This window comes from Bos javanicus, chromosome 4, assembly GCF_032452875.1.
Source record: "Bos javanicus breed banteng chromosome 4, ARS-OSU_banteng_1.0, whole genome shotgun sequence".
In the NCBI taxonomy this organism is placed as follows: Eukaryota; Metazoa; Chordata; class Mammalia; order Artiodactyla; family Bovidae; genus Bos; species Bos javanicus.
The window spans coordinates 50,700,106-50,726,908 of record NC_083871.1 but is presented as its reverse complement, the minus strand read 5'-3'; the positions used below and the strand labels follow the sequence as shown (position 1 = coordinate 50,726,908).

Sequence of the window (26,803 nt, the reverse complement as noted above, 5' to 3'; positions counted from 1 at the left end):
AGATGGACTAACAGAGGGAGGTAGAGAAACAGAATGGTAGAGAAAGAACTGGTCAAGAGGAGAGCTGTACAGCAGGCGGGAGAGCTGTCTAAACCCATGACATAATTAGGGGCCACATAATGGGATTACTTGCACATATATATGTATATATACACACACACCACAGGTACTTGATTCTTCTGTTGATGGGCACTTGGCTTGTTTCCGTGCCTTGGCTGTTCTAAACAGTGAACATAGGGGTGCAGGCATCTCAGAGTGTTTTTGTTTTCTATGGATAAACACTCAGAAGTGGAATTGCTGGATCATGTGGTAGTTTCATTTTTAACTTTTTGAGGAAACTCCATACCGTTTTTCATAGCGACTACACCAATTTACATCCCCACCAACAGTGCACAGGGGTTCTATTTTCTGCCCATCTTCAACACGTTATTTCTAGCCTTGTCAATAATAGCCATTCTGATATGGGTGAGGTGATATCTCATTGTAGTTTTGATTTGCATGTCCCTGGATTTCAGAAAAAATATATGTTTTTAGTTTGTCTGTTCCAACTATTGTGAAGCTCCTTATTTTTTCATGAAATCTGGACACTCTGTATGAGGCAGCCTTTTACTTGAGGATGAACATGAATCCTCTCTCCAATTGATTTATAACACATGCACACACACGAACATACATCCATTTAATTTTAAGGACAGTCAAATGTAGACCGACATAATCAATCTTACTTTCTTATAATAAAGCAGGTTCAGTTCTTATTGGATTCTCTGGTTGTTGCCTCCGAGTTTGCTTACAGGGGTAAAAGGAAAGGTAGTTCAGAGAAAGAATATAAAGATGTCACAGGACAAGACCGTGGCAGCAGCATAAACACTGAAATGCTGAACTACAGGGAACTTAGCTCCTGCTCACTTAGGACTGCTCACTCCACGAGGCAACAGGCAAGCTTGGTCCATGGCTCTCCTCCCCGCAGTTTGCATTTGATCCATCTGCTTGCAGTTCTGAGTTCTCAGTGCTCAGGCCTCTCCTCTCATGTGGGGGAGATGGCAGCTCTCAGCCTGCCACAGGGGGGCCCTCAAGAAAGGGTTGGTGCAGAGAGGCGAGGCTCCTCCCCAGGCCTCCCCCAGCACCCACCCACTCTGGGATGAGCCTGGTGGTCTTTAAGAGAGATCCTCCCTGACTTCTCTGCCTGTCACATCTGCTCAGAATCCCAGTCTAGCTCACTGCTGGGGCAGGATGCGGGCCCCAGCACTGCTTCTGGTTGTCCTGGCTCCCGGTAAGTGTGTTGCCTGGATGCTCCTGGAATTTTTCTGTATTTTGTGGCAATGTGTGTGTGGCGGGAGTAGGGGTGAGGGTGGGGGGTTGTGGGGGAGAGGGTCATATAAGAAATTAGTGTTTCCTCTTCCTCATTATTTTTTGTTGCTTTTCCCATTGCAGTCATGCAGGTATCTTCCGACTTGATGTTAATCACTAGTAATACTGGGGAGACTGCTTCGTTCCCTTGTGATCTTACACAAGGGGCCACCTATATCCACTTGTACAAACATGAGGAGGGGACGGCCCCCCGACGCCTTTTATACTACGACAGCTACAACTCAAAGGCTGTGCTTGAATCAGGAATCAGTGGAACAAAATACCATGTCTATAAGGGCACAGGGAGGAGGTATACATTTGCAATCCTAAATCTGCAAGCAAGTGATTCCGGCATATACTACTGTGCTATCTGGGATAAGCACGTTGGTTCAGACTTCCTGTACACTGCACTGGAAATTTTGCTTGTGGCTGCAAATCACAGCCCTGATATCAGCAGCTGCTTCACTTCCTCCCCCAATTTCTTTTTACTCTAAACAAAAAAAAACCCTGAACTCAATGCCCATGAATCAAACTTTATATTCCATGGCCACCTTCTACCTCCCCACAATAGCCATAGTTTTTCCTAAAAACAGGCCTCCATCTCCAGTCTATAGGCAAACAGTCTGGCAGGCAGCATATTCTCAGCTCTCCCAGAAGCTGGTAGAGTTCATATTATATTCTCTTTAAGACAGACAGAGAACCTAGGATTATCTGTGAGGGGAGATATTTAGGAGAGGAAAATGGAAAGGCTAGATAATACTGAACCATTCACCTGATGATTATGCAGAGAAAATGGCTGGGAATAGAGCATCTTTATTATCCAGGAGTATGAAGACTGAGAAATGATGGAATGAAAACTTGGACTTCTTGAACCTCAAGCTGGTATCCAATTTATCTTTTGGAAAAAACTGATATCTCTCTTACATAATCAATGAGGGCATGGTTGACCTAGTGAAAATGTAGGGGGAAAAGTGATTGTTTTAGGTGTTGGTGGTTTAGTCACTAAGTTGTGTCCAACTCTTGAGACCCCTTGGACTGTAGCTTGCCAGGCTCCTCTGTCCACAGCAAGAATTCTCCAGGCAAGAATATTGGAGTGGGTTGCCATTTCCTTCTCCAGGGGATCTTCCAGACCCAGGAATTGAACCCAGGTCTCCTGCGTTATTGCAGGTAGATTCTTTACTGAATGAGCTACGAGAGAGCCACATTGTTGTATTCTACTTATACCCTCTGTTGAAGTTCAGCCCACAGCCAGAACTGTCTTCAACAAGTAAAGCCAAAGCTTCTTTCTACCCCCACTCCCTACCATTAACAAGGCCAAGTGCCAAACTAGAATGAAACTTATCAGATCATAGTTTTCTCAATAATTAAAATTAAAGAACACTTTGGGTGAACAATCAAAGAATGGTATATATTTCAATTGAAAAGTTATATCTCAAGGATTGTGTCTGCCTTATTGGGCTAGGTTTAAGGAAGCAAAATTGATATTGAAATACAGAAATACCAGCTCACATGTATATGGTCTCTTGTGCATTGGTTCGTCCAAATCTATACCAGTGTCTGAGCTTCTAGAACAGTGTTTCTCAAACTGTGGTCCACGTACCACCTGCATCAGAAGTAACTGAATTGGAATTAAAGTGCATGGTCTGGGTGGCACTCAACAGAGTGAATCAGAATCATGGAATGAAGGCTGAAAATGTGCATTTTTTGATAGACTCCTAGTGATTCTTCTTCAAGTTGATTTGTAAGTCTTGCTGCACTAGCACAGGAATGCCTACTAGAATAGTGTTCATGGTCTTATCCCCAACCCCAAAGCCCCATCTGTCTTGTTGCATCCTGGGTGCTGCTGCTCTCCAGGTCATCACATTTCTCTATCAGAATCTCGGAATAAAAACAAAACAAAACAAAACAAAACAGTCTCAAATCACAAGTCAAAGCTTCAGATTCTTCTTAGTTCAGTGACTGCAGACAGCAAGGAATTGGATAGTAAATGCACTGGCTTTAGCTTGCTCTACTGTATCAGCAACTACATACAGTAACTATTTGCAGCTTTAGGAAAGCCTGAAGCATAAATATATTTTCATTTCTACTTTTCCAGTGGTGTTAAGACTTTGTTTTGCACATTTGATTCCTTGATCCACTTTAATTTGAATTTTTGTGTATGGGTGTAAGGTAGCAATCTTAATGTGGAGATCCAATTTCTCCCCCAATTACTGACTCATTATTATATCACTGTTTTTCTTTGCCCTTTGTGATAACTACTTTTCCATGTACTCACAGAACCCTTATGATCCCTCCCTCAGTTTCCATTCTCTGTCTCTGTTTATTCGGGTCATTTTCTCTAAGGACACAGCCAGAGGTAGAGACACTGTATGTACGAGAAACAAAAACACATGTAGGATAAGCAGTATGCTGTACACAACCCAGGTGTGATTGAAGAAATCAGAGGAAATAAACAATCCTTGAAGACAATGAAAATGGGAAAACACCATACAAAAAAACTCTGTGGTATACAGCAAAAGCTGTTCTAAGAGAGAAGTTTATAGTGATACAAGCCTACCTCAAGATACAAGAAAAACCTCAAACAAACAGCCTAATCTTACACCTAAAAGAACTAGGAAAAAGAGCAAATAAAACCAAACGTAAATGAAAGAGAATAAAAATCAGAGTAAAGTAAAATAGAGACTAAAAACATCATAGAAAAGATCAATACACCAAGAGCTGGTTATTTGAAAAGACAAACAAATTGGTAAACCTTTAGCCAAACTCATCAGGAAAAAAAAAGAGAGAGAGAGAGAGAACTCAAAGATACAAAATTAGACATGAAATTAGAAGAAGTTAACAGCTGATACCACCAAAATACAAACGGCAGTAACTCATTACTACAAATAATTACTCAATACATGGCAAGAAAATAGACTGCCTAGAAGAAATGAATACATTCCTAGAAATGTTCTAAAAAGTACAAGTTCTCCAGCAAGAATATAAAAACAGGGGGGAAAAGTCTCTTCAGCAAGTGGTGCTGGGAAAGTTGGACAGATGCACATAAATCAATGAAGTTAGAACACACTCTCACCCCATACACAAAAATAAACTCATAATGGCTAAAGATTTAAACATAAAACATGACACCGTACCTTTCCTAGAAGAAAACATAGGCAAAACATTCTCTGACATAACTCATACCAATGTTTTCTTAGGTCAGTCTCTGAAGGCAATAGAAATAAAAACAAAAATAAACAAATGGGACCTAGTCAAACTTACAAGCTTTTTCACATCAAAATAAACCATAAAAAAAAGACAACCAATACAATTGGAGAAACTATTTATAAATGATGTGACCAACAAGGGCTTAATTTCCAAAATATGTGAACAGATCATACAACAAAAACAAAAAACAAACAACCCAGAGGCAAAGTGAGCTGAACACCTTAATAGACATTTCCTCAAAGAAGACATACAGATGGCCACTAGGCACATGAAAAGATGCCCAACATCACTAATTATTAGAGAAATGCAAATCAAATCTACAACAAGGTGTAACTTCATGCCAGTCAGAATGGCTATCATTAAAATGTCTACAAATAACACATGCTGCAAAGGGTGTGAAGAAAAGGGAATCTTAATACACTGTCAGTGGGAATGTAAATTGGTGCAACCACTATGGAAAACAGTATGGAGGTCTCCCAGAAAATTAAAAATAGAATTACCGTATGACCTAGCAAGCCCACTCGAGGCCATATACCAGGACAAAACACTCATCTGAATAGTGCCTGCACCCCTCTGTTCATAGCAGCACTACTCACAACAACCTGAACATGGAAACAGCTTAAATATCCATTGACAGATGAATGGGTAAGGCAGATGTGGTACATATCTATAGTGGAATACTACTTAGCCATAAGAAGAACAAAACACTGCAATTTGCAGCAACATGGATACAACTAGAGATTATCATATTGAGTGAAATAACTCAGAAAAAGAAAGAAAATACCATACGATATTACTTATATGTGAAATCTAAAATACGACACAAATAAATCTATCTTTGAAACAGAAACAGACTCATAGACATAGAGATCAGACTCGTGGTTGCCAACAGGGAGGAAGAGGAGAAGAGGGATGGCCTAGGAATTTGGAGTTGGCTGCTGCTGCTGCTGTTAAGTCGCTTCAGTCATGTCTGACTCTGTGGGACCCCATAGACGGCAGCCCACCAGGCTTCCCGTCCCTGGGATTCTCCAAGCAAGAACACTGGAGTGGGTTGCCATTTCCTTCTCCATTGCATGAAAGTGAAAAGTGAAAGTGAAAGTGAAGTCGTGTTCGACTCTTTGCCACCCCATGGACTGCAGCCTACCAGGCTCCTCCGCCCATGGGATTTTCCAGGCAAGAGTACTGGACTGGGTGCCATTGCCTTCTCCGTTGGAGTTGGCAGATGTAAACTATTACATTCAGAATGGATAAACAACAAGATCCTACTGTATTGCACAAGGAACTACATATAGTATCCTGGGATGAATCATAATGGAAAACAATGTTGAAGAAAAAAGAACATATATACGTGTAAAACCAAGTCACTTTGCTATAGAGCAGAGATTGCCACAAATTGTAAATCAACTATGCTTCAATTTTAAAAAAAGAGAAAAAAATTCTCCAAATTTCTCCTTCTTAAAAATTAAACATTAAGTAAAGGTGTCTCCTGTCCTCTTCACATTCCAACATTTTCTGCCTAAGGACTCAGTTAGTCCTCTACTCATAGCTCAGTCGGTAAAGAATCTGTCTGCAAAGCAAGAGACTCGGGTTTGATTCCTAGGTCAGGAAGATCCCGTGGAGAAGGAAATGGCAACCCACTCCAGTATTCTTGCCTGGAGAATCCTATGGACAGAGGAACCTCGTGTGCTACAGTCCATGGGGTCCCAAGAGGCGGACCCAACTGAGTGACCTTCATTCATTGTTCTTTATAACTCACACTTTTAGATGCCTTTTAATACAAACCTAACTTTTATGATACAAACCTAATACAACCCTAACTCAGCAGTGGTCACAGGACTGGAAAATGTCAGTTTGCATTCCAATCCCAAAGAAGGGCAATGGCAAAGAATGCTCAAACTACCGCACACTTGCCCTTGTCTGACATGCTAGTAAAGTAATGCTCAAAATTCTCCAAGCCAGGCTTCAGCAATACATGAACCATGAACTTCCTGATGTTCAAGCTGGTTTTAGAAAAGGCAGAGGAACCAGAGATCAACTTGCCAACATCTGCTGGATCATGGAAAAAACAAGAGTTCCAGAAAAACATCTATTTCTGCTTTATTGACTATGCCAAAGCCTTTGACTGTGTGGATCACAATAAACTGTGGAAAATTCTTCAAGAGATGGGAATACCAGACCACATGACCCGCCTCTTGAGAAATCTGTATGCAGGTCAGGAAGCAACAGTTAGAACTGGACATGGAAAAACAGACTGGTTCCAAATAGGAAAAGGAGTCCGTCAAGGCTGTATATTGTCACCCTGCTTATTTAACTTCTATGCAGAGTACATCATGAGAAACACTGGGCTGGAAGAAACACAAGCTGGAATCAAGATTGCCGGGAGAAATCTCAATAACCTCAGATCTGCAGATGACACCACCCTTATGGCAGAAAGTGAAGAGGAACTAAAAACCCTTTTGATAAAAGTGCAAGTGGAGAGTGAAAAAATTGGCTTAAAGCTCTACATCCAGAAAACGAAGATCATGGCATCTGGTCCCATCACTTCATGGGAAATAGATGGGGAAACAGTGGAAACAGTGTCAGACTTTATTTTTGGGGGCTCCAAAATCACTGCAGATGGTGACTGCAGCCATGAAATTAAAAGACGCTTACTCCTTGGAAGGAAAGTTATGAGCAACCTAGATAGCATATTCAAAAGCAGAGACATTACTTTGCCAACAAAGGTCCGTCTAGTCAAGGCTATGGTTTTTCCTGTGGTCATGCATGGATGTGAGAGTTGGACTGTGAAGAAGGCTGAGCGCGGAAGAATTGATGCTTTTGAATTGTTGTGTTGGAGAAGACTCTTGAGAGTCCCTTGGACTGCAAGGAGATCCAACTAGTCCATTCTGAAGGAGATCAGCCCTGGGATTTCTTTGGAGGGAATGATGCTGAAGCTGAAACTCCAGTACTTTGGCCACCTCATGCGAAGAGCTGACCCATTGGAAAAGACTCTGATGCTGGGAGGGATTGGGGGCAGGAGGAGAAGGGGACGACAGAGGATGAGATGGCCGGATGGCATCACTGACTTGATGGACGTGACTCTCAGTGAACTCCGGGTATTGGTGATGGACAGGGAGGCCTGGCGTGCTGCTATTCATGAAGTCGCAAAGAGTTGGACACGACTAAGCGACTGAACTGAACTGAACTTTTATGATATTTGATAGAGAGCTATTTTTTCTTCCAACATATAATTAAAAGTTCAAAACTAATTTTAAGACAATCTATCATTTCCCTACAATTAAAAATGCCTTAATTATATTTTTATATTAACATATGCTTGGAGGATTTGTGTTTTATTCGTGTCTCAGTATTCTTACTCCATTATCATGTTATGTCAGTAACTTTGCAATAAGAGTTAAGAGCTGCTATGCCAAATTAGTTATTAAAAATAATTATTTTAATTAAAAAAAGTTAAATTACTTCATATTTACCTTTTATATCAATTTAAAATAAATATAACTAGCTCAGCCCCAATCTTTACAACATGGAACAAAAAACTAAAATGTTACCTTAAGTCTCATTGGAATTAGTCTATTTATACACATGAGTTTAAGAAGAGTTTGCATGTTTATGACATTGAGCTTTTCCTTCGTGAATATCATATGTCTCTCCATTTATGCAGGTTTAATTTTATGCTCTTTAGTAAAACCTTATACTCTTTCTTCTTACTGTTATTATGTTTAATAAAACATTAACTGCATAACTCTTTAGTTACTCTTTTGCATTTTATTGCTTAAATCTTTCATGTTATTTTGAAAAACAAACAATTCCTAAAGCTCCCAATAATTCTGCTCATGGTCTTGAAATAAGGAAAACCACAGGACAAGTTTTCAGAAAGGAACTTAGGGGACATCATTCATGACTACAATAGATGCAAAGGGTATATGACAGCCCTAAGTACTAACAACTTAGAATTCTCAGTTTTTTCTGTGGACATTCTGTGGATCATGAGATCTTATTTCCCCAACAAGAGATTGAGCCCAGTAAAAGCAGTAAAAGTGCAGAGTCCTAACCACTGTACTGCCAGGAAATTCCCATGAACTCTCAATTAAAAAAAAAAAAAATCTATCTAAATATAATTGGCATCTGAATCTCTCATCCCCTCCCATTGTGTTGGGACTGTGAGCTGAGCTCGTGTGAATGGACAGTTGCCCAACATGACCCTCTTACTTTCATCCTTGGGGCAGAGGAACTGATTGTTCACGGGACTTAGACCTTGAACAAGTGCATCTGGAGTAGACATGGAGGCAGTAAGAGCCTGTCCTGTCTGGTACTCGCAGATGGGCAGCTCATCTGTGCTCAGAGGAGTACTCAGCTGCTCCTGCCAATTTCTTTCCCCCTACCCCAAGATGAGTGGCTTGAAATTACAGAATAGCCACAAAGGGACTTCTTTTGACTATCCGAGAAATGGGTATTGTTTTCAAGTGTTAGTTTAAAGAAAGTATTATTTCAATGGAGAGAGAATTCTGCAAATTTCTTCCTTTATCCTAGGAAAAATAATATTAAATAAGCCATCATAGGACTTATTTTCTCATTTCCCTTTACCTTGGTAAAAAATTGTGCTGCCCAATGAATGGAGAGTTTGTTCACATTTCTCAAATCCACGTGTGATGGCTGATGGGGTATTTGCATTTTCAGTTACTGAAGGTTTTCCTCCTTTTAGCAATACATTCCCAAATCACTAAACAGCCCTGGTGTTTGTGAAGAGAGAATTGCCTTTCAACTGATGCAAACTCTGAGCAGTTTCAACAGAACTGAACACCTGGAAATAAAAAAAAAGTCTTGATCCTTTGAATACCGTTCCTGGAAATTTAGAAACCCAGGTGGGTAACCAGCTGGTGTCAGTGGTGTGTTCTTTCCTGTTTTTATCCTTTTCATCTTCATCAATGTTTTCAGTGATTACTACTCCTTGGCAAGCAGATATTTGGGTCCATTTATCTGAGGAAAGTGGCTTCCCCAGTGGATCCCTGAGTCAGGAAGATTCCCTGGAGAAGGAAATGGCAACCCACTCCAGTATTCTTCCCTGGGAAATCCCATGGCGGGCTACAGTCCAAGGGGTTGCAAAGGAGTCAAACACATCCTAGTGACTGAATAATAACAACAAATCTGAGGAAAACTTATAAAACATTGGATGCTGTGAAACCTATATCCAAGGACTTCCAAAAGAATTCAGATCAAACTGCCAGGATGAAGTTTTTGACTTCTAGTCACTTTATAAAGGTAGAAAAAGGCTGGATTATTGTAGGAGCTTTTACCATTGTGACAGCTCAGGCTGGAGGAAGATATTTGGAGACGGAGCTAACATCATAGTAACTCCTCCTGGTAAGTATCATTTTTCTATTCTTACTGTAGTCATAAAATACTGGTAGATGCTTTGTAGAAACAACCTGGGCTCTCCCTGATATGGCTGCCACATTCTTGGCCTCAGCATCTAAACAGTAGTTTTACAGCTATTGGTCACTGTATATGGAAACTAAATCACCTTGTAAATGGTTTATTCTTGTCCCTGCTTGTAAGCAGTTGAAATTTGTGTTCTAGAAAACACCACAAAATAGATCAGGCTAGATAGTATTCTGAAGACCATGTCTGTCTTATTGCTTCGTTTATCTTTCTATATTCTAACATAAATAGCATATTATATCATCACATTGGTATAAGTTATTAGTTCAAGTTCCTTTTCTTGTAGGCAGTCTATTAAGTGAGAAACACTTTTCTTACTATCTCGTCTCTATATTTTGAGATAAAATACTGTGCTCCTGAATCTCCTGCAAAACCAGTATTACTGAATTTCATTTCATCCCTAAGGGCAGTGGAAGAAAATTCTTACAGTAAATAATTATACAACATTGATAAATCTCACTTCTTATTACTCTAGCCTCTTAGAAGAAGGCTGAGATTATTTGAAATTTAAACTATCTCATCTCTTGTGGAATTGTCTGGACATGGACCAGTTTGTGAGCTCAATGAGCCATTTCAGCTCCAAAGTTCATGAAAGTGTCTTCATGGCTGGGCATTCTCCTTTGCTCTTTCATTCTCTCAGCAAATATTTATTGAGGACAGTTTCTGTGCTGGGAGCTGCAGACAGAAGGGTGAACAAGACACAGAACAAGTCTCAACACCAAACAGCTTCTATTCTAGTGGAAAAGCATTCTAGATTCTGGCTTACCTGAGACCTGTCTTCTATGGTCCATGGCTGGAGAAGTAGGACGTCTTGGATTGTTGAGCTTGGTGTAATAGTTATTGCTTATTAAAAACGTATCTTTTGTTGGATGGAAGATTTTGATGAAATGGCCTCAAACCATGCCATTAAAGAGAATTTTAATATTAGTTAATATTTACTGAAGGATAGACATCATGATCTGAGAAGGCAATGGCACCCCACTCCAGTACTCTTGGCCTGGAAAATCCCATGGATGGAGGAGCCTGGTACACTGCAGTCCATGGGGTCGCTAGGAGTTGGATATGACTGAGCGACTTAACTTTCACTTTTCACTTTCATGCATTGGAGAAGGAAATGGCAACCCATTCCAGTGTTCTTGTCTGGAGAATCCCAGGGACGGGGAAGCCTGGTGGGCTCCCGTCTATGGGGTGTGCAGAGTCGGACACGACTGGAGTGACTTAGCAGCAGACACCATGATACGTAGTTTCAATGCCTTATACTTTCTTCACCAGTAATCCTTTCATTCCCATTTTATAGATAAAGAAACTGAGGTTTAGAGAAGTTTAGTTACTTGCCTAAAGTCACATGACTAGCTACTGTGGCAAAGTTTGGGATCCAGTAGAGACTTGTCAAAGTAAGAGGACTGGATCATTATGTGATATTTCAAACATTAAGTCATGTCTTTATATCCTGAATATTTACCCTTCTGTAGCCTGACCTGGATTCCGTAACTAACTATTAGTAGTAGCTCATACTTTGTATTGCTGCTCACATATGACAGCAATGCTCTTGATTTTAATCATAGCACTGAAATGACGTCTCTTTCCCTCACAAAGATCATGTAAGTTACATGAATGTGCATTTATCAAACATTCAGAATATGTGTCAGTTCGATCTCAATCCAAAAGAAGTGAATTAAAAACAAGAAATAATAAAGCAAGAAAAAAATGTGGTGGAATAGATACCCTATATTAACCGACTAAAATAAGCACACCAAATTTTCAAATATGTTTTCCCACCACAAAATTAAAAAAAAGAACTTCAATGTGGAAGTCTTTAGTAGGAAAATGAAGTAAAAAGGGGACATTGCCTTCAATATCCAGTTTATAAAATGGAAGAAATGGTCTTCAAACAAATATGTTTATGCTCCCAATGCATCAATGCAATGGGCACCAAAATGTAATGTCATTCATGAATGGTGACCCTCAGCTGATAAGATGAGGCAATCCAACTTAACAAAGGAGAATTTGAGTACCAGGCATCCTGCCATTTTTGTGGTCATTTGTCATAAGGCCCATACCTGGAGCTGCAAGCTGAACTTTGGGCATGAACTGGATAGATTTTTTGAAGCTGAAATTTCTGGTAAAATCTTGAGATACCCATAGATTGCGCTGTTTTGGGGGAAAAAGCCATTTGTTGTGGACAGCAGAAGTGACGTTCCATATACTGGCTGCATACATTAGGCTTTAGCCAATGTTCCCTTAGATTTTGTTCACCCTGGAAATGCAGCAAATACAACAGAACAAATGACTGCCTATTAACTGGGTGTGTGAAAAGCTGTGATACAGGCTTGGAGAATCCCAGACATATCAAAACACAGAGGAATGCAAACAAGTCATCAGTTGCTATGGATCTACTTGTAAACCCCAGATACTGAATTCCCATCAGATAGGCAAGATTTGCTCTCATGATATTAAAATGTCATGCTGGACCACACAATTATCACAAATAAAAATACTAATAATAATATCAATGATAATATAGTAATATTTACAATCTCTTACCTCTATATAATTTTTATGCAAATGACTTTTCAGATCTTGTTTCATTTTGAGCTCACCAAAACACTAATAAGGATGTTCATTTGACTTAACAGTAGCACGGTCATTTTCAAATAAATAAGGTACCCAAGGCGTTAGTTTACTTGATTTGCTCAACCACAGAGCTTGTTAGGAGCGAAATGAACCAGGACCAGAAGCCTAGTGTCTTGAATTCCAAGTCATCATAGTTCTACTAGAATTTGAAGAAATCAGAGAAGCTAATTAGTCTAAAGTTTTTGATATGACTTGAATCACTGTGGAATAGTTACTTAAAAAACTTCAATGTTGGAGCAAAACTCATTGTCACAGGTAGGTATCAGAAGAATATAATTTTTTTTCAAGGTAATAGAGGGAAGGTAAGAAATAATTAAATAGGAATTATATTTACCAAAAATGAAAGTGGATGGGAATTAGATGTAGAGATTTAGGAGAGATTTTACAACAAATTCACATAGTAAAGGAGAGCATAGACAACACTGTACAAATATTATAAAAAATTTGGCTTCGTGTCTGTGTGGACTTCTATAAAGGGCTCGTGTATAATGTACATAATCATCATGAAAGTATTTGGCCCAGGGTTGAAGTTTGTCATTACAGGTAAGTTTTATGAGTTAACATGTCTCCTTTCCTGATGCTGAAGGGGTATTTCCAAAGAAAGTGGGCTTTGGAGTCAGGCTGACCTCGAACTTCCGATCCACCACTAACTATGTATATGAACATGGACGTTATTCTCTGGACTATCTGTAAAATAGTATAACGGTATTATCCAGCAGGGGGTGTATGAGAATTAAATGAGACTGTGTGATGAAGTATTTAGCACATTGTCTAATGCATCAGTATTCGTGTCTGGATAAGCCCGTGGACAGAGGAGCCAGGCAGGCTTGCAAAGAGTTGGACACAACTGAGCACTATACGTTTTGTTGGCTAACACGTCATATGTGTTGGATAGGTGTTTATTCAAATGTAAAGGGAAAATTGCATCCAAGAGGCAGAGTGTTGGTAGCCTAACTGTTGATGAATTGAAATTCTTCAGGGGATGTAGCTGTACTATTAACAAATGGAAAGTTATCTTATGGTTCCCTCACACACATAAAATTGAATTGGAAGGTATCTGTCTCTCTTTAGCAGACTTTGATACATGGCAAGAAAAAATGAGATTAAAATGTTTATTTTTTGTATGTCCTGTTGTTCTATGTGCTTTAAATCTTAATCCTTTAATTTAATTGATATCATTTCTAACAACAACATTTATTGGCTCTAAAATATATAACCAGTAAGCTTGGGCTTCATGCTCATACTTATCAGAAAAAAGTTTTAATTTATAAAGAAAATGATCAAGAAGTGAAGTCAATTAAATATAGTTAGAAATCTCATGAATTAAAAATTCTTATTTAAGTGTGAAAGAGCTTCAATTATTTAGTTTGTAAAAGAAAAATGAGAGGGGGTAAAAAGAGCGAAGACCTAAATCACTATCAACAAAGTATATGGTTGGAGAAATACAGTCTCTTGCTTTTATAATGTGTAAAATACCACTTGTACTAAAAGCAAGATGTATAAAATTAAAATAGCACAGTACAACCCAACTTTATTTACAACATGAGTGAAAAATCAACCCTGTCTGCTTACTGATTTGAAGAAAAACCAGGAACTTTGCTGCACAGGCAGAAGTTCCCAAGAATTGTCTTTTCTTCTCAGATGAGAAGTCCAGTTTCTCCCTTCTTAAGATATTTCCCCTGAAGGACTCTCCCAGTGGTCCAGTGGCTAAGACTCCACCTTCCAATGCAGGTGGCACAGGTTCCATCCCTAGTCAGGATATATACTTCATGCAGCTGGTGGAAAAAAAGAAAACTGGCAGTAAAGCAGTTCAGCAGCCTTAGGGGGCAAATTCAAATTATAGGGAAAACACTGAGAGCCAGAATATTGTGTATTATTACTCAAGCTAAAATTTCAGATGAAATTCCAAAATAAAATATGCTGTTGTGAACATTTTCTGAATTTGGAAAAATTCTAAGTAGATTACTTGATAAGTTTAGTATAAGAGCCTTTCTGAAAATACATTTTTTTTACATGAAAGTATAGTTAGTTCACAATGTTGGGTTATTTACAGGTGTACAGAAAAGTGATTCAGTTTTTGTGTGTGTGTGTATTATTTTTCAGATTCTTTTCCATTAAAGGTTATTACAAGATATTTCATATACTTTTCTGTTCTACATAGTAGGTTCTTATTGTTTATCTATTTTATATACAGTAGTCTGTATCTGCTAATCCCAAATTAGGAGTCTGGGATTAATAATACATTTGTAATAGAAGTTTTGGAAGTACCGTTATACAATCAAGGCACTTTAAATAACATGCTGCTCTACTCCAAAATCTGGAGTGGTTCAAGTATAAAATTGAGAGGTCATATAAAATTAGAAATAAAGAGAATTTCCTCACTTCAGAATCGGGCATGGGATCCACATCTGGAGCTCAAAGTTCAACTTCACAGTACACGTGTCAAGTACACATGGGTGTTGATTCCCATTCTCAAAAGTAATTATATTGCTTTGTAAAACCAATAAATTTTCTCTGGGTATTTATTTTTATGGTTCATTCCAGAATCAGTTAAATGAAGAGTGAGATTCCACAGAGTTGCAGAATATGAGAATGTGTTATTTGGACAAAGAGAGCATAAAGTGCAAAACACAGGATGGGAAAAGGAAGTAGTTTAGAAGCTAGCAAACATTTTCACCAATACAGAAACCATCATACCCAATTGCCCCCACCGCCCCTATTCCCACTACCCACCCATCTACTTCAAAACAGGCTCCAGTATTATAGAACAAAAGAGATTTTTAAAGATCAATTGGGGACTTCTCTGGCGGTCCAGTGATTGGGACTCCCCATTTCCACTGTAGGAAGCATGGATTCAATCAATAAACATGTTCATGAATGTTGGAAGTCTTGATGTGGGGTATTTCTTTGGGTTATTTAAAAGTCATAATCCCATGGACAGAGGAGATTGGCAGGCTATAGTCATTAGGTCATAAAGAGTCAGACAAGACTGAAGCAACTTGGCATGCGCACAAGATGCACCCCATCTCTGCATATGGAGAAAAAGTGAAGGTCAAGTTATAATCCAGTTCTGCTACTTAACAGCTGTGACTTTGGGCAAGTTCCATGAAGTCTTGAACTTCTCTTGCCATTAAAAATAGAACAGTACTAAGCACCTAGGGACAGGGCAATGACATCCCACTCCAGTACCCTTGCCTGGGAAATCCCATGGACAGAGGAGCCTGGTAGGCTGCAGTCCATGGGGTCATGAAGAGTCGGACACGACTGAGCGAGTTCACTTTCACTTTTCACTTTCATGCACTGGAGAAGGAAATGGCAACCCACTCCAGTGTTCTTGCCTGGAGAATCCCAGGGACGGGGGAGCCTGGTGGGCTGCTGTCTATGGGGTCACGCAGAGTCAGACACGACTCAAGCGACTTAGCAGCAGCAACAGCAGCAAGCACCTAACAACGTACTGTGGATGAAAGGCCATAGTGAGCAGTAGCCTTCTGTTCTTTTACTACTCACTAGGTTTTTCCAAGCCACAACATGTTGGTATTTCTTTAACCATTCTTTTTCATTACTATTCCATATTCCCCTACAGAGAGAAACCTTGAGGCAGACACTTCCCCCAAGCCCACTGTTTTTCTTCCTTCAATTGCTGAAATCAACCATGATAATGCTGGAACATATCTTTGTCTCCTGGAGAAATTTTTCCCTGATGTTATTACAGTTTCTTGGAGAGCAAAAAATGACAAAAGAGCTCTGCCATCCCAGCAGGGAAATACCATGAAGACCAAGGACACCTACATGAAGTTCAGCTGGCTGACCGTGACCGAAACCTCTATGGATAAACAACATGTATGTGTTGTCAAACACAAGAAAAATATAGGAGGAATTGATCAAGAGATTATTTTTCCTTCAATAAAAGAAGGTAAGTGAATATAAATGTAAATATAACCTCCCAAAATACTGTTTTTCAAAGGTAATACCCACCTTTCTGGCTAAGTGTTAATGAAAAACAAACAAATATGTCTTGATAAAATGATGTTTCATTTAATGGTAGCTATCTCCCCATAGGATTAAAATAGGATAGGCCTTGAACATAGAAAAGAAAAAATTTTACTTCTCTCACCCTCAGTTTCATCTTCCAAAATATTAAGATCATATGGTGTTTAAGTGTTAGAGTTGTTGTATGGATTAAACGAAACAACATATGTGAAAGCATCGAGCAACTTAGCACACAACAGATCTTCACTGTTGGGGATCTTGGTTGGTCAGGAAATAATAACACTTCTACATCTTTCAGGAATGTCCTTCAGCAGGCAAAGTCATTCTCAATTCAGTTCTCCTTTACAATTCCAAAGCAATGAGTTATTAAGTGACAAAATGGTCTTTGTATAAGGGAGCCAAATTACAACTCAGCAAAAAGAATAATTTGACCAGGTGGCTTTTTAAGGGCTTAGATTTTTGAAATTTGTATTTTACATACCACTATAAGATAAAATTTGTAATCAAAGATTGGGTGATGCTAAAGTGTACAAACTTACTCCCATTCTACTTAATGAATGCATTTCTTGCTATTAGAAAAGGTCTTTCAAGATAGTTTTATTGCAGCCCTAGCACATGCAAGGTCTGGAGGGATGTACGGATGGACACACTGGGGTGAATTACTGCCCAAGGAGGATGCATTACAGTCAAGAGAATATACACTTTCCTTGATGACTTAGGGTCACCTGTGATCCAGGCATGACATCTCAAAGCAGCCCCCGTGAGCAGATGCTGGACATGTCCATGCAGTGTGGGCAGAGAGCTGGGATGTGCCTCGGCCCTGGCAGTGGTCCTTACTCCCTGGATTCAGGATTTAATGTCCTGCATGTTCACCTAACAGACCAAAGGCTCCAAAGTGCCCATCAGAAGGAATCATTTTGTATTTTTACCTGTGGTTAGGAAACCTTTTTAAAGCAGTGGGAACCAAGCACATAAAATGTGCATAGATGTTTGCTATGCACCAGTCTGAATTTCTGAAGTAAGTCTTTATCTTCTCTGATTCTTAGTCTATCCAATGATCAAATCAGGTTTGAACACTTGATTTTGTCCTGGGGCTGCAATGAAGAACAAATGAAATAACATCAGAGAAAACACTTGCTTTCCAAAATATGACATGGCTGTACCTATTCATATATTTATCATATCCATTGATATCCTCTTCTAAAACTAATTAAAAATAAAATTACAAAATAGCTCTAAATCTTAATTTTTATTCTAATAGAAAAGAAGCAAATTTGCAGTGTAATGTAATCATGGCTTTAAATGTCCTACTTAAGGACACTAAAAGTACTAGGTTATAATTTTTGTGTGTGATGAGAAAAAAATAAGTATATAAGTTTCATTGTGACAGTTACCATATTAAGAGATATTCCAGTTCATAATGTGTTTTACCTGAACACAATTCTGAAACAAATGCATTCCAAGGGTTTCTAATGGCTGTAAAGCTAATGATGGCATTTCGGTTAATGTTATTCTATAGCAAATTTCCAATGCTGTTTCTTAAAATTGTTTTGTTTTTGATAAAAGCTAAGAATATAACATGAAGTACATATTAATGAAATGATTTTACAGAGAAATAAATCTAATCTGGTCCTAGTTTTTGACCAACCTTCACTGAGAAAGAGAACTTATAATAAACACATAGAGTTTATTATAAAACTTTATTACTTTATTGTTTCTGCCTCAACCAGTGCATGTTAATAAGAGGTTTGTTTATCTTTTAGTGAATAAAGTAATTGTAAGGGAATATATAACCCACTCCAGTGTCCTTGCCTGGAGAATACCAGGGACAGGGGAGCCTGGTGGGCTGCTGTGTATGGGGTCGCACAGAGTTGGACACGACTGAAGCAACTTAGCAGCAGCAAGGGAATATAGGTATATCACACATACATATATATTGCAATATACATACACGTATAAACATATGTGCATGTGTGCAAAGTCGCTTCAGTCGTGTCCAAATCTTTGCAACCCCATGGACTGTAGCCCACCGGGCTTCTCTGTCCATGGGGGTCTCCAGGCAAGACTATCAGAATGGGTTGCTGTGCCCTCCTCCAGGGGATCTTCCTGACCCAGGCACCAAACCTGTGTCTCCTGTGACTACTGCCCTGCAGGTGGATTCTTTACTGCTGAAACATACTCACAGTATCAAATAATGGGCACAGATAATTCATTAATACTTGTTCTCATTTCTTGTAGTTGTCACCTCACTTGTCCCTACTGAGCCTCCTACTACTAAGCCTCCTACTACTGAGCCTCCTACTACTAAGCCTCCTACTACTGAGCCTCCTACTACTGAGCCTCCTACTACTGAGCTTCCAATTGATTGTTCGACCGATGAAAGCAGTAAGTTTTTGTACAGATTTATCTTTATGTCATGTTTTAGTGTTTCTTTCTTCCTGATCTATTTATCTTTTGAACCTCTCTGTTGTAAAGTGGAAAAGACCAATTATCTGAAATTGTGGGGCTCATCATTGTTAGTGTTTTACTGATCATCTCTGCTGTCATCTGTCTATAGATTATATACATATGTGTATGTATATATACACAGACACCATATTATACATACATATGCACTCACTGTAAACTAATGGGTGTGGACAATTGACTAATACTTGCTTCCTTTCTCTCAGAAGTTACAGGTACTGGTTCTAAAAAAGCTTGTCTGAAAAATGAAAGTGGTAAGTTTTGCTTATGTTTGCCTTTAAGACATCCTATAGCACTTTTTCCCTTCCTGATCAATACCTTTCTCAAAAATGTTATTTATTTATTTTTAAATGTAACAGAGATGAATATTTTGAATGATGCAATTCAAAAAAACAAGTACAATTCAAAAAAAATGATACCAAAAACAGGTACAATTCACAAGGAAATCGACATCATAAACAGTTAGACACCTAACAACAAAGAAACAAAGATACCTAAAGCAAAAATCAGGAGAAATATAAGGGAAAAGAAAAAAACATATAATCATAATGAGACATATTAACATTTCTCTGAGAATATTTTATCAAAGCGCAGAAAAAATAAAAATGGGAGCATCTTGAATGATGTCATTAATAATTTAAATATAATAGATTTCTATTTATATTAATTTATCTTAATCTTATATCCTATACAAATATATTTAACATTTTGTACCTCATACATTGTTATTAGATATCCATAGGCCATTTAGAAAAACTGACAAAGATAAACATTACCAAATTTCTAAAAGTAGAATCTTTTGTCACTTATACGCATATATTACTTTTGACATTATTTTCTGTTATAGGTTATTACAAGATAGTGACTATAGCTCCTTGTGCTAAATAGTAAACATCTGTTTCTTGTTGCATATCTATTTTTTTTTAATTAGAAATCTAGCATCTTATTCAAACTAAGTCAAACAAATGAAATCAAAATGTCATAATTCAGATTGGCTGGGCAGATGAAAACATGTGCATGTATGCACTCCCATTTACCATGTCACTCTGCTTGACCCCCCAAACTGTATGTAATTGTTTTCTATCGTTAGGTTAATCATGTTCCCATTATGGCTTGCTATTGTAATTCTCTTTTACTTTTTGTTTGGCTATTGATTGTGAAAACTGATAAGCATCTTTCACTATTGTGATTATGAAATGGCAACCCACTCCAGGGTTCTTGCCTGGAAAATCCTATGGACGGAGGAACATGGCAGGCTATACAGTCCATGGGGTCGCAAAGAGTCAGACACGACTGAGTGACTAACACTAACATTAACTAGTACTCACTTAATACCGTTGAATCATGACTGGTCAACAGAAAAATAATAGAATTCTATATCACCAAAACTACCATTTAATAGAAAAACCTGTAAACACCTTTTAAAATCCAGATGTGTATTAGAATTAACTTGGAATTTTTTGAAAAATACAAATGCCCAGGTACTGCTTTTTTTTGCCAGAGTTCCAGATATGTTTCTAAAAAGCAAGCGTGTTTAAAAGCAACTGGACTATATGAGGATCTTTTACGTTTATCTAGTTTGTTTCACTTACTGTATTTCATATTCAGTGCTCCCGTTTCATTTAGTTTATGTTTTCCAATTTCTCCATCTCTTCTTTTTTTTTTGGTGTTCTTTATCAAACCTTTGTCAAGCATAGTAGAAAAGTTATTGTATACATATATATATATATATATAATATATATATAAATTTTAGAAAGCATGAGTCGGACATGACTGAGCGACTTCACTTCCACTTTTCACTTTCATGCCTTGGAGAAGGAAATGGCAAACCCACTCCAGTGTTCTTGCTTGGAGAATCCAGGGACAGGGGAGCCTGGTGGGCTGCCATGTATGGGGTCGCACAGAGTCGGACACGACTGAAGCAACTTAGCAGCAGCAAGGGAATATATGTATATTACACATACATATTTATTGCAATATACATACACGTATAAACATATGTGCATGTGTGCAAAGTCGCTTCAGTCGTGTCCAAATCTTTGCAACCCCATGGACTGTAGCCCACCGGGCTTCTCTGTCCATGGGGGTCTCCAGGCAAGACTATCAGAATGGGTTGCTGTGCCCTCCTCCAGGGGATCTTCCTGACCCAGGCACCAAACCTGTGTCTCCTGTGACTACTCCCCTGCAGGTGGATTCTTTACTGCTGAAACATACTCACAGTATCAAATAATGGGCACAGATAATTCATTAATACTTGTTCTCATTTCTTGTAGTTGTCACCTCACTTGTCCCTACTACTGAGCCTCCTACTACTAAGCCTCCTACTACTGAGCCTCCTACTACTGAGCCTCCTACTACTGAGCCTCCAAATGATTGTTTGACCGATGAAAGCAGTAAGTTTTTGTACAGATTTATCGTTATGTCATGTTTTAGTGTTTCTTTCTTCCTGATCTATTTATCTTTTGAACCTCTCTGTTGTAAAGTGGAAAAGACCAATTTTCTGAAATTGTGGGGCTCATCATTGTTAGTGTTTTACTGATCATCTCTGCTGTCATCTGTCTATAGATTATATACATATGTGTATGTATATATACACAGACACCATATTATACATACATATGCACTCACTGTAAACTAATGGGTGTGGACAATTGATTAATACTTGCTTCCTTTCTTTCAGAAGTTACAGGTACTGGTTCTAAAAAAGCTTGTCTGAAAAATGAAAGTGGTAAGTTTTGCTTATGTTTGCCTTTAAGACATCCTATAGCACTTTTTCCCTTCCTGATCAATACCTTTCTCAAAAATGTTATTTATTTATTTTTAAATGTAACAGAGATGAATATTTTGAATGATGCAATTCAAAAAACAAGTACAATTCAAAAAAATGATACCAAAAAACAGGTACAATTCACAAGGAAATAGACATCATAAACAGTTAGACACCTAACAACAAAGAAAGAAAGATACCTAAAGCAAAAATCAGGAGAAATATAAGGGAAAAGAAAAAAACATATAATCATAATGAGACATATTAACATTTCTCTGAGAATATTTTATCAAAGCGCAGAATAAGTAAAAATGGGAGCATCTTGAATGATGTCATTAATAATTTAAATATAATAGATTTCTATTTATATTAATTTATCTTAATCTTATATCCTATACAAATATATTTAACATTTTGTACCTCATACATTGTTATTAGATATCCATAGGCCATTTAGAAAAACTGACAAAGATAAACATTACCAAATTTCTAAAAGTAGAATTTTTTGTCACTTATACACATATATTACTTTTGACATTATTTTCTGTTATAGGTTATTACAAGATAGTGACTATAGCTCCTTGTGCTAAATAGTAAACATCTGTTTCTTGTTGCATATCTATTTTTTTTTAATTAGAAATCTAGCATCTTATTCAAACTAAGTCAAACAAATGAAATCAAAATGTCATAATTCAGATTGGCTGGGCAGATGAAAACATGTGCATGTATGCACTCCCATTTACCATGTCACTCTGCTTGACCCCCCAAACTGTATGTAATTGTTTTCTATCGTTGGGTTAATCATGTTCCCATTATGGCTTGCTATTGTAATTCTCTTTTACTTTTTGTTTGGCTATTGATTGTGAAAACTGATAAGCATCTTTCACTATTGTGATTATGAAATGGCAACCCACTCCAGGGTTCTTGCCTGGAAAATCCTATGGACGGAGGAACATGGCAGGCTATACAGTCCATGGGGTCGCAAAGAGTCAGACACGACTGAGTGACTAACACTAACATTAACTAGTACTCACTTAATACCGTTGAATCATGACTGGTCAACAGAAAAATAATAGAATTCTATATCACCAAAACTACCATTTAATAGAAAAACCTGTAAACACTTTTTAAAATCCAGATGTGTATTAGAATTAACTTGGAATTTTTTGAAAAATACAAATGCCCAGGTACTGCTTTTTTTTGCCAGAGTTCCAGATATGTTTCTAAAAAGCAAGCGTGTTTAAAAGCAACTGGACTATATGAGGATCTTTTACGTTTATCTAGTTTGTTTCACTTATTGTATTTCATATTCAGTGCTCCCGTTTCATTTAGTTTATGTTTTCCAATTTCTCCATCTCTTCTTTTTTTTTTTTGATGTTCTTTATCAAACCTTTGTCAAGCATAGTAGAAAAGTTATTGTATTCATATATATATATATATATATATATAATATATATATATTTTAGAAAGCATGAGTCGGACATGACTGAGTGACTTCACTTCCACTTTTCACTTTCATGCCTTGGAGAAGGAAATGGCAACCCACTCCAGTGTTCTTGCCTGGAGAATCCAGGGACAGGGGAGCCTGGTGGGCTGCTGTCTATGGGGTCTCACAGAGTCAGACATGACTGAAGCGACTTAGCAGTAGCAGCAGAAAGCATGAATTTTTACCTATCAATTACCTCTTGAACTTCCTTGGTTAATGTTAAGAAAAAGTCAATTATTCCTGAAACTGTGGTGCTCATACATTTAATCAGAGTATCTCTCCTGTCTGTGTTAGCAGATCTTCTATTATATATACATGCATATTAACGCACACATAGTTAACCACATATGTGCCACTGTCTAATAATATTTATGAATGACTGTCAATACAATTGATTAATACCTGCTCTCCTTTCTTCTAGATACTAATTCTACAAAGGCATGTCTGGAAGGTGAAAGCAGTAAGTTCTGTCTTTGTCTGCCTTTGTGTCATGTTACAGCACTCCTTTCCCTCTGGATAAACTTAACTTTTGGACTTCCTTGATATAAGGTAGAAAAAACAAAATTTCTGGGTATTGCAGAATAGACTGCATATTTTAAGTAAATCCATCGTTCCCGAAGAGTCATTAACACATTAAATGCTGGTTTTGGTGTAAGATGACTCTAAATGAGAGGATGAACTGATAGGTTGCAAATTATTTCAAAGGTGGGCTTTGCCCAGTTGTGTAGATTTTGTGTGTAATAATTGCAGAAACTTGATGTCAAGTTGCTTCTAGAGTATTTTTGAGTTTTTGGCCTTGCTGGTAACTAATACGTGAACTGACACTGGCTGAGAGCTTGATCTACATAAGGTGTTGTGCTGGATCTTATGTGAATATTTTTTTTTCATCATAACACTCCTATGAGGTGGTGCAACATTTTCCGATAATTTTTCAATGAGGGCCACTAGCCAAAATTACTTAAATCCCTTGTACCAAGCTCCATAGCTAGATATGAGGATTCAACAAAGGCCATCTGAATCCATGGTTCAGACACTTCCTCAGTTCTCTATTCCATCTCTAAGATATAGAGCAAGAATCCTAAAACCGAGGCCCTGAGACAGGGTGGACCCATGGGCAGGGTATAAGTGCGTGGATTTCCAACTATCCCAGACAGCACTTTAACCCCGGTTCTTTTATTATTAGTTGCATGAAGGTGGGTAATTACTTCTATTTCTGGGCAATAGTGCCCTCTTCTGCCAACTGGGAACAATTGCACCCAACTCAGTTATTACAGAGATAAGGTCACCTATGTGGAATGTCTCCCACAGGGTATCCATTTAGCTGGCACAGGATGAGTACTAGTTGGTGGCCCCTTCTCCCTACATGAAGGGTCTCAGTGAATTTAGAAGAGCTGGCAATGGTCCTGCTGATCCCTCCTCCGTTCCCAGTGTGTCAGGGGGCCTGGAACATCTGACCTGACTCAAGCTAACATTAGCTAACATCTGACCTGACTCAAGGCCATGAGTTATGAGCATGTCCCTCCTCCTGAGATCCTTTCCACACCACATACTAGTGATTCTGGAGTTCTGACTCCATGAAGGTAAAGCATAGAACATACAGGAAGAAACTCAGCCTTGTAGTCCATTGAGTAGCAAGTCAGGCCCAGTATCATTGTTAATTGCTTCTTGACATCATCTATTTCTTGCAAAACTTTGAAGGAGAGTAAGTGCAATCATCCTAGAACATCACGGGCACGAGGTTAGATTTCTAAGAAAGACAGGTGACTGAGGCTTGAACTCCTAAGGTTTTGGGGATTTTGGACTAACCACTCTCTTCCATTTTGTACAAAGTTCTCTTTACTAAAGCCTTCCACCCACCTCACTGTGTCACAACCAGATTTCCCTGGCTTATCCCCTTCATAGGAATCTCACTGGTGCACAACATGTAATGGCTCAGATGCTTCCACATCAGCAATTCAACTTGCTGTTTATGCGTAACTTTGATGTCTGGGATATTTATTGGACATGGAAATGCAGGACTACAGAGCAGCTAAGAATACCTTCTTCAGATTCAGGTTGCTGGGATTGAAATGTGATTTCTGGTGCTTTCTAAATGAGTGACACCAAGCAAATTATTTCTCTCTGTCCTTAGTTTACTGGTAAAAGGGGTTGAAAATGATAATCTCATAGGTTATTTGAAAACTTAACTAAGATTAGAATCTTGCAAGCAAAGCTCTCAGAATAAGTGTTTGACATTTGGTTAGGGGTTAACAAACGTCACCTCTTATTGTTACTCAGAGATGTGATGGTGCAAAAAATGCTATTTATCATAGATATTTTTCCCATTTGGACTCATTCTTTTAAAACACAACCCTGCTTTTTAATATTTGGGAAGGTTCTGTTGGATTAAGTTGAGGTCGTTGATTGACTTGAATTGTCAACTAGATTCTGAGTTGTTCTGGTGGTGGTGGTGCTCATGGTGGTTGCATCTGTTTTCTTAGGGTTTGGGGTGCCACTTCTTTGCAGATCACCAGAAATAAATCATTGTGACCACTTCCGTGAATATGTCCTCTCCTCTCAAAAGAACACTTGAAACTAACCAAAATGACTTCTCCTAGGTACCCTGCAGCTACAGCTCATGAACACCTCTGCAGCCTATTACACCTACCTCTTACTCCTCTTCCTGAGCACAGTCTACTTTGTTGTCATCATTTCCTGTGTGTTTAGAAGAACAGGCATCTGCTGAGACGGGAAGATCTCGTAATGGGGGGGCTACCGAGAGATCAACTTTCCTTCATCCTCTACAGTCCCAGAAAGTCTCTGCTTGCTTTTTGGTTTGGGTTATCTCAGTTCAGATGTGTATTTATCTATGATGTCATAATTGTCCCACCCTCAAGTCCTTTCAACTCCTGAGCGCAAACAGTGGGCAGCTCCCTGTCTCCTCCCTCAGCACCTCCAGCCAGACTACGACCCTGACCCTCCCTGTCACACACCCTGGAGAAGTCAGCTTTGCTGCTCGAATTCTGTACTTACATTTTCATAACATGCACAATAAATACAAAAGAATCACAAGCCCCCTTTTGTCTGTGTACTTTAATTTCATGAAATCTAACCAAGGTGAGAAACAGCATGATAACCAGGCTATCAAATTTAGCGCTGATGTAATAATGGTCAACACCACATTTCTAGGTCTTTCACTGAGATGGTGGTTATGGTGCTTTCTCTGGGGCACCGGCTGCAAGACGACCAGTGGAGCTGGTCCAACAGGAGCCAAACAAAGGTGCCCGTGTTCCTTCTCTTTCAGAGTCACCAGAGGCAGACTCATTGGGTTGGGGCATTCGGATAGTGACAGTATAACACCCAGCATGACTTGCACTGTGTGTGCTCAGATCTGTGCTAGGGTCTCACAAGCCTGACTCCAGGTCCTCGTGTTAACCCCTGATGAGACCTGCGCCAACACCAGAGGAGCATCGGGTGCAGGATGAAG

General features: G+C 38.6%; 1 gene segment (V, D, J or C); it reads left to right on the top strand.

Moving 5' to 3' along the window:
- Positions 1-1,160: 1,160 nt before the first annotated feature.
- On the top strand, positions 1,161-26,803 carry LOC133246077 (T cell receptor gamma constant 2-like). The segment is given in 8 exon segments: positions 1,161-1,270; positions 1,432-1,734; positions 9,865-9,915; positions 16,211-16,540; positions 21,358-21,477; positions 21,765-21,812; positions 23,759-23,797; positions 25,935-26,803. Coding segments are annotated over 8 exon segments (1,059 nt in total).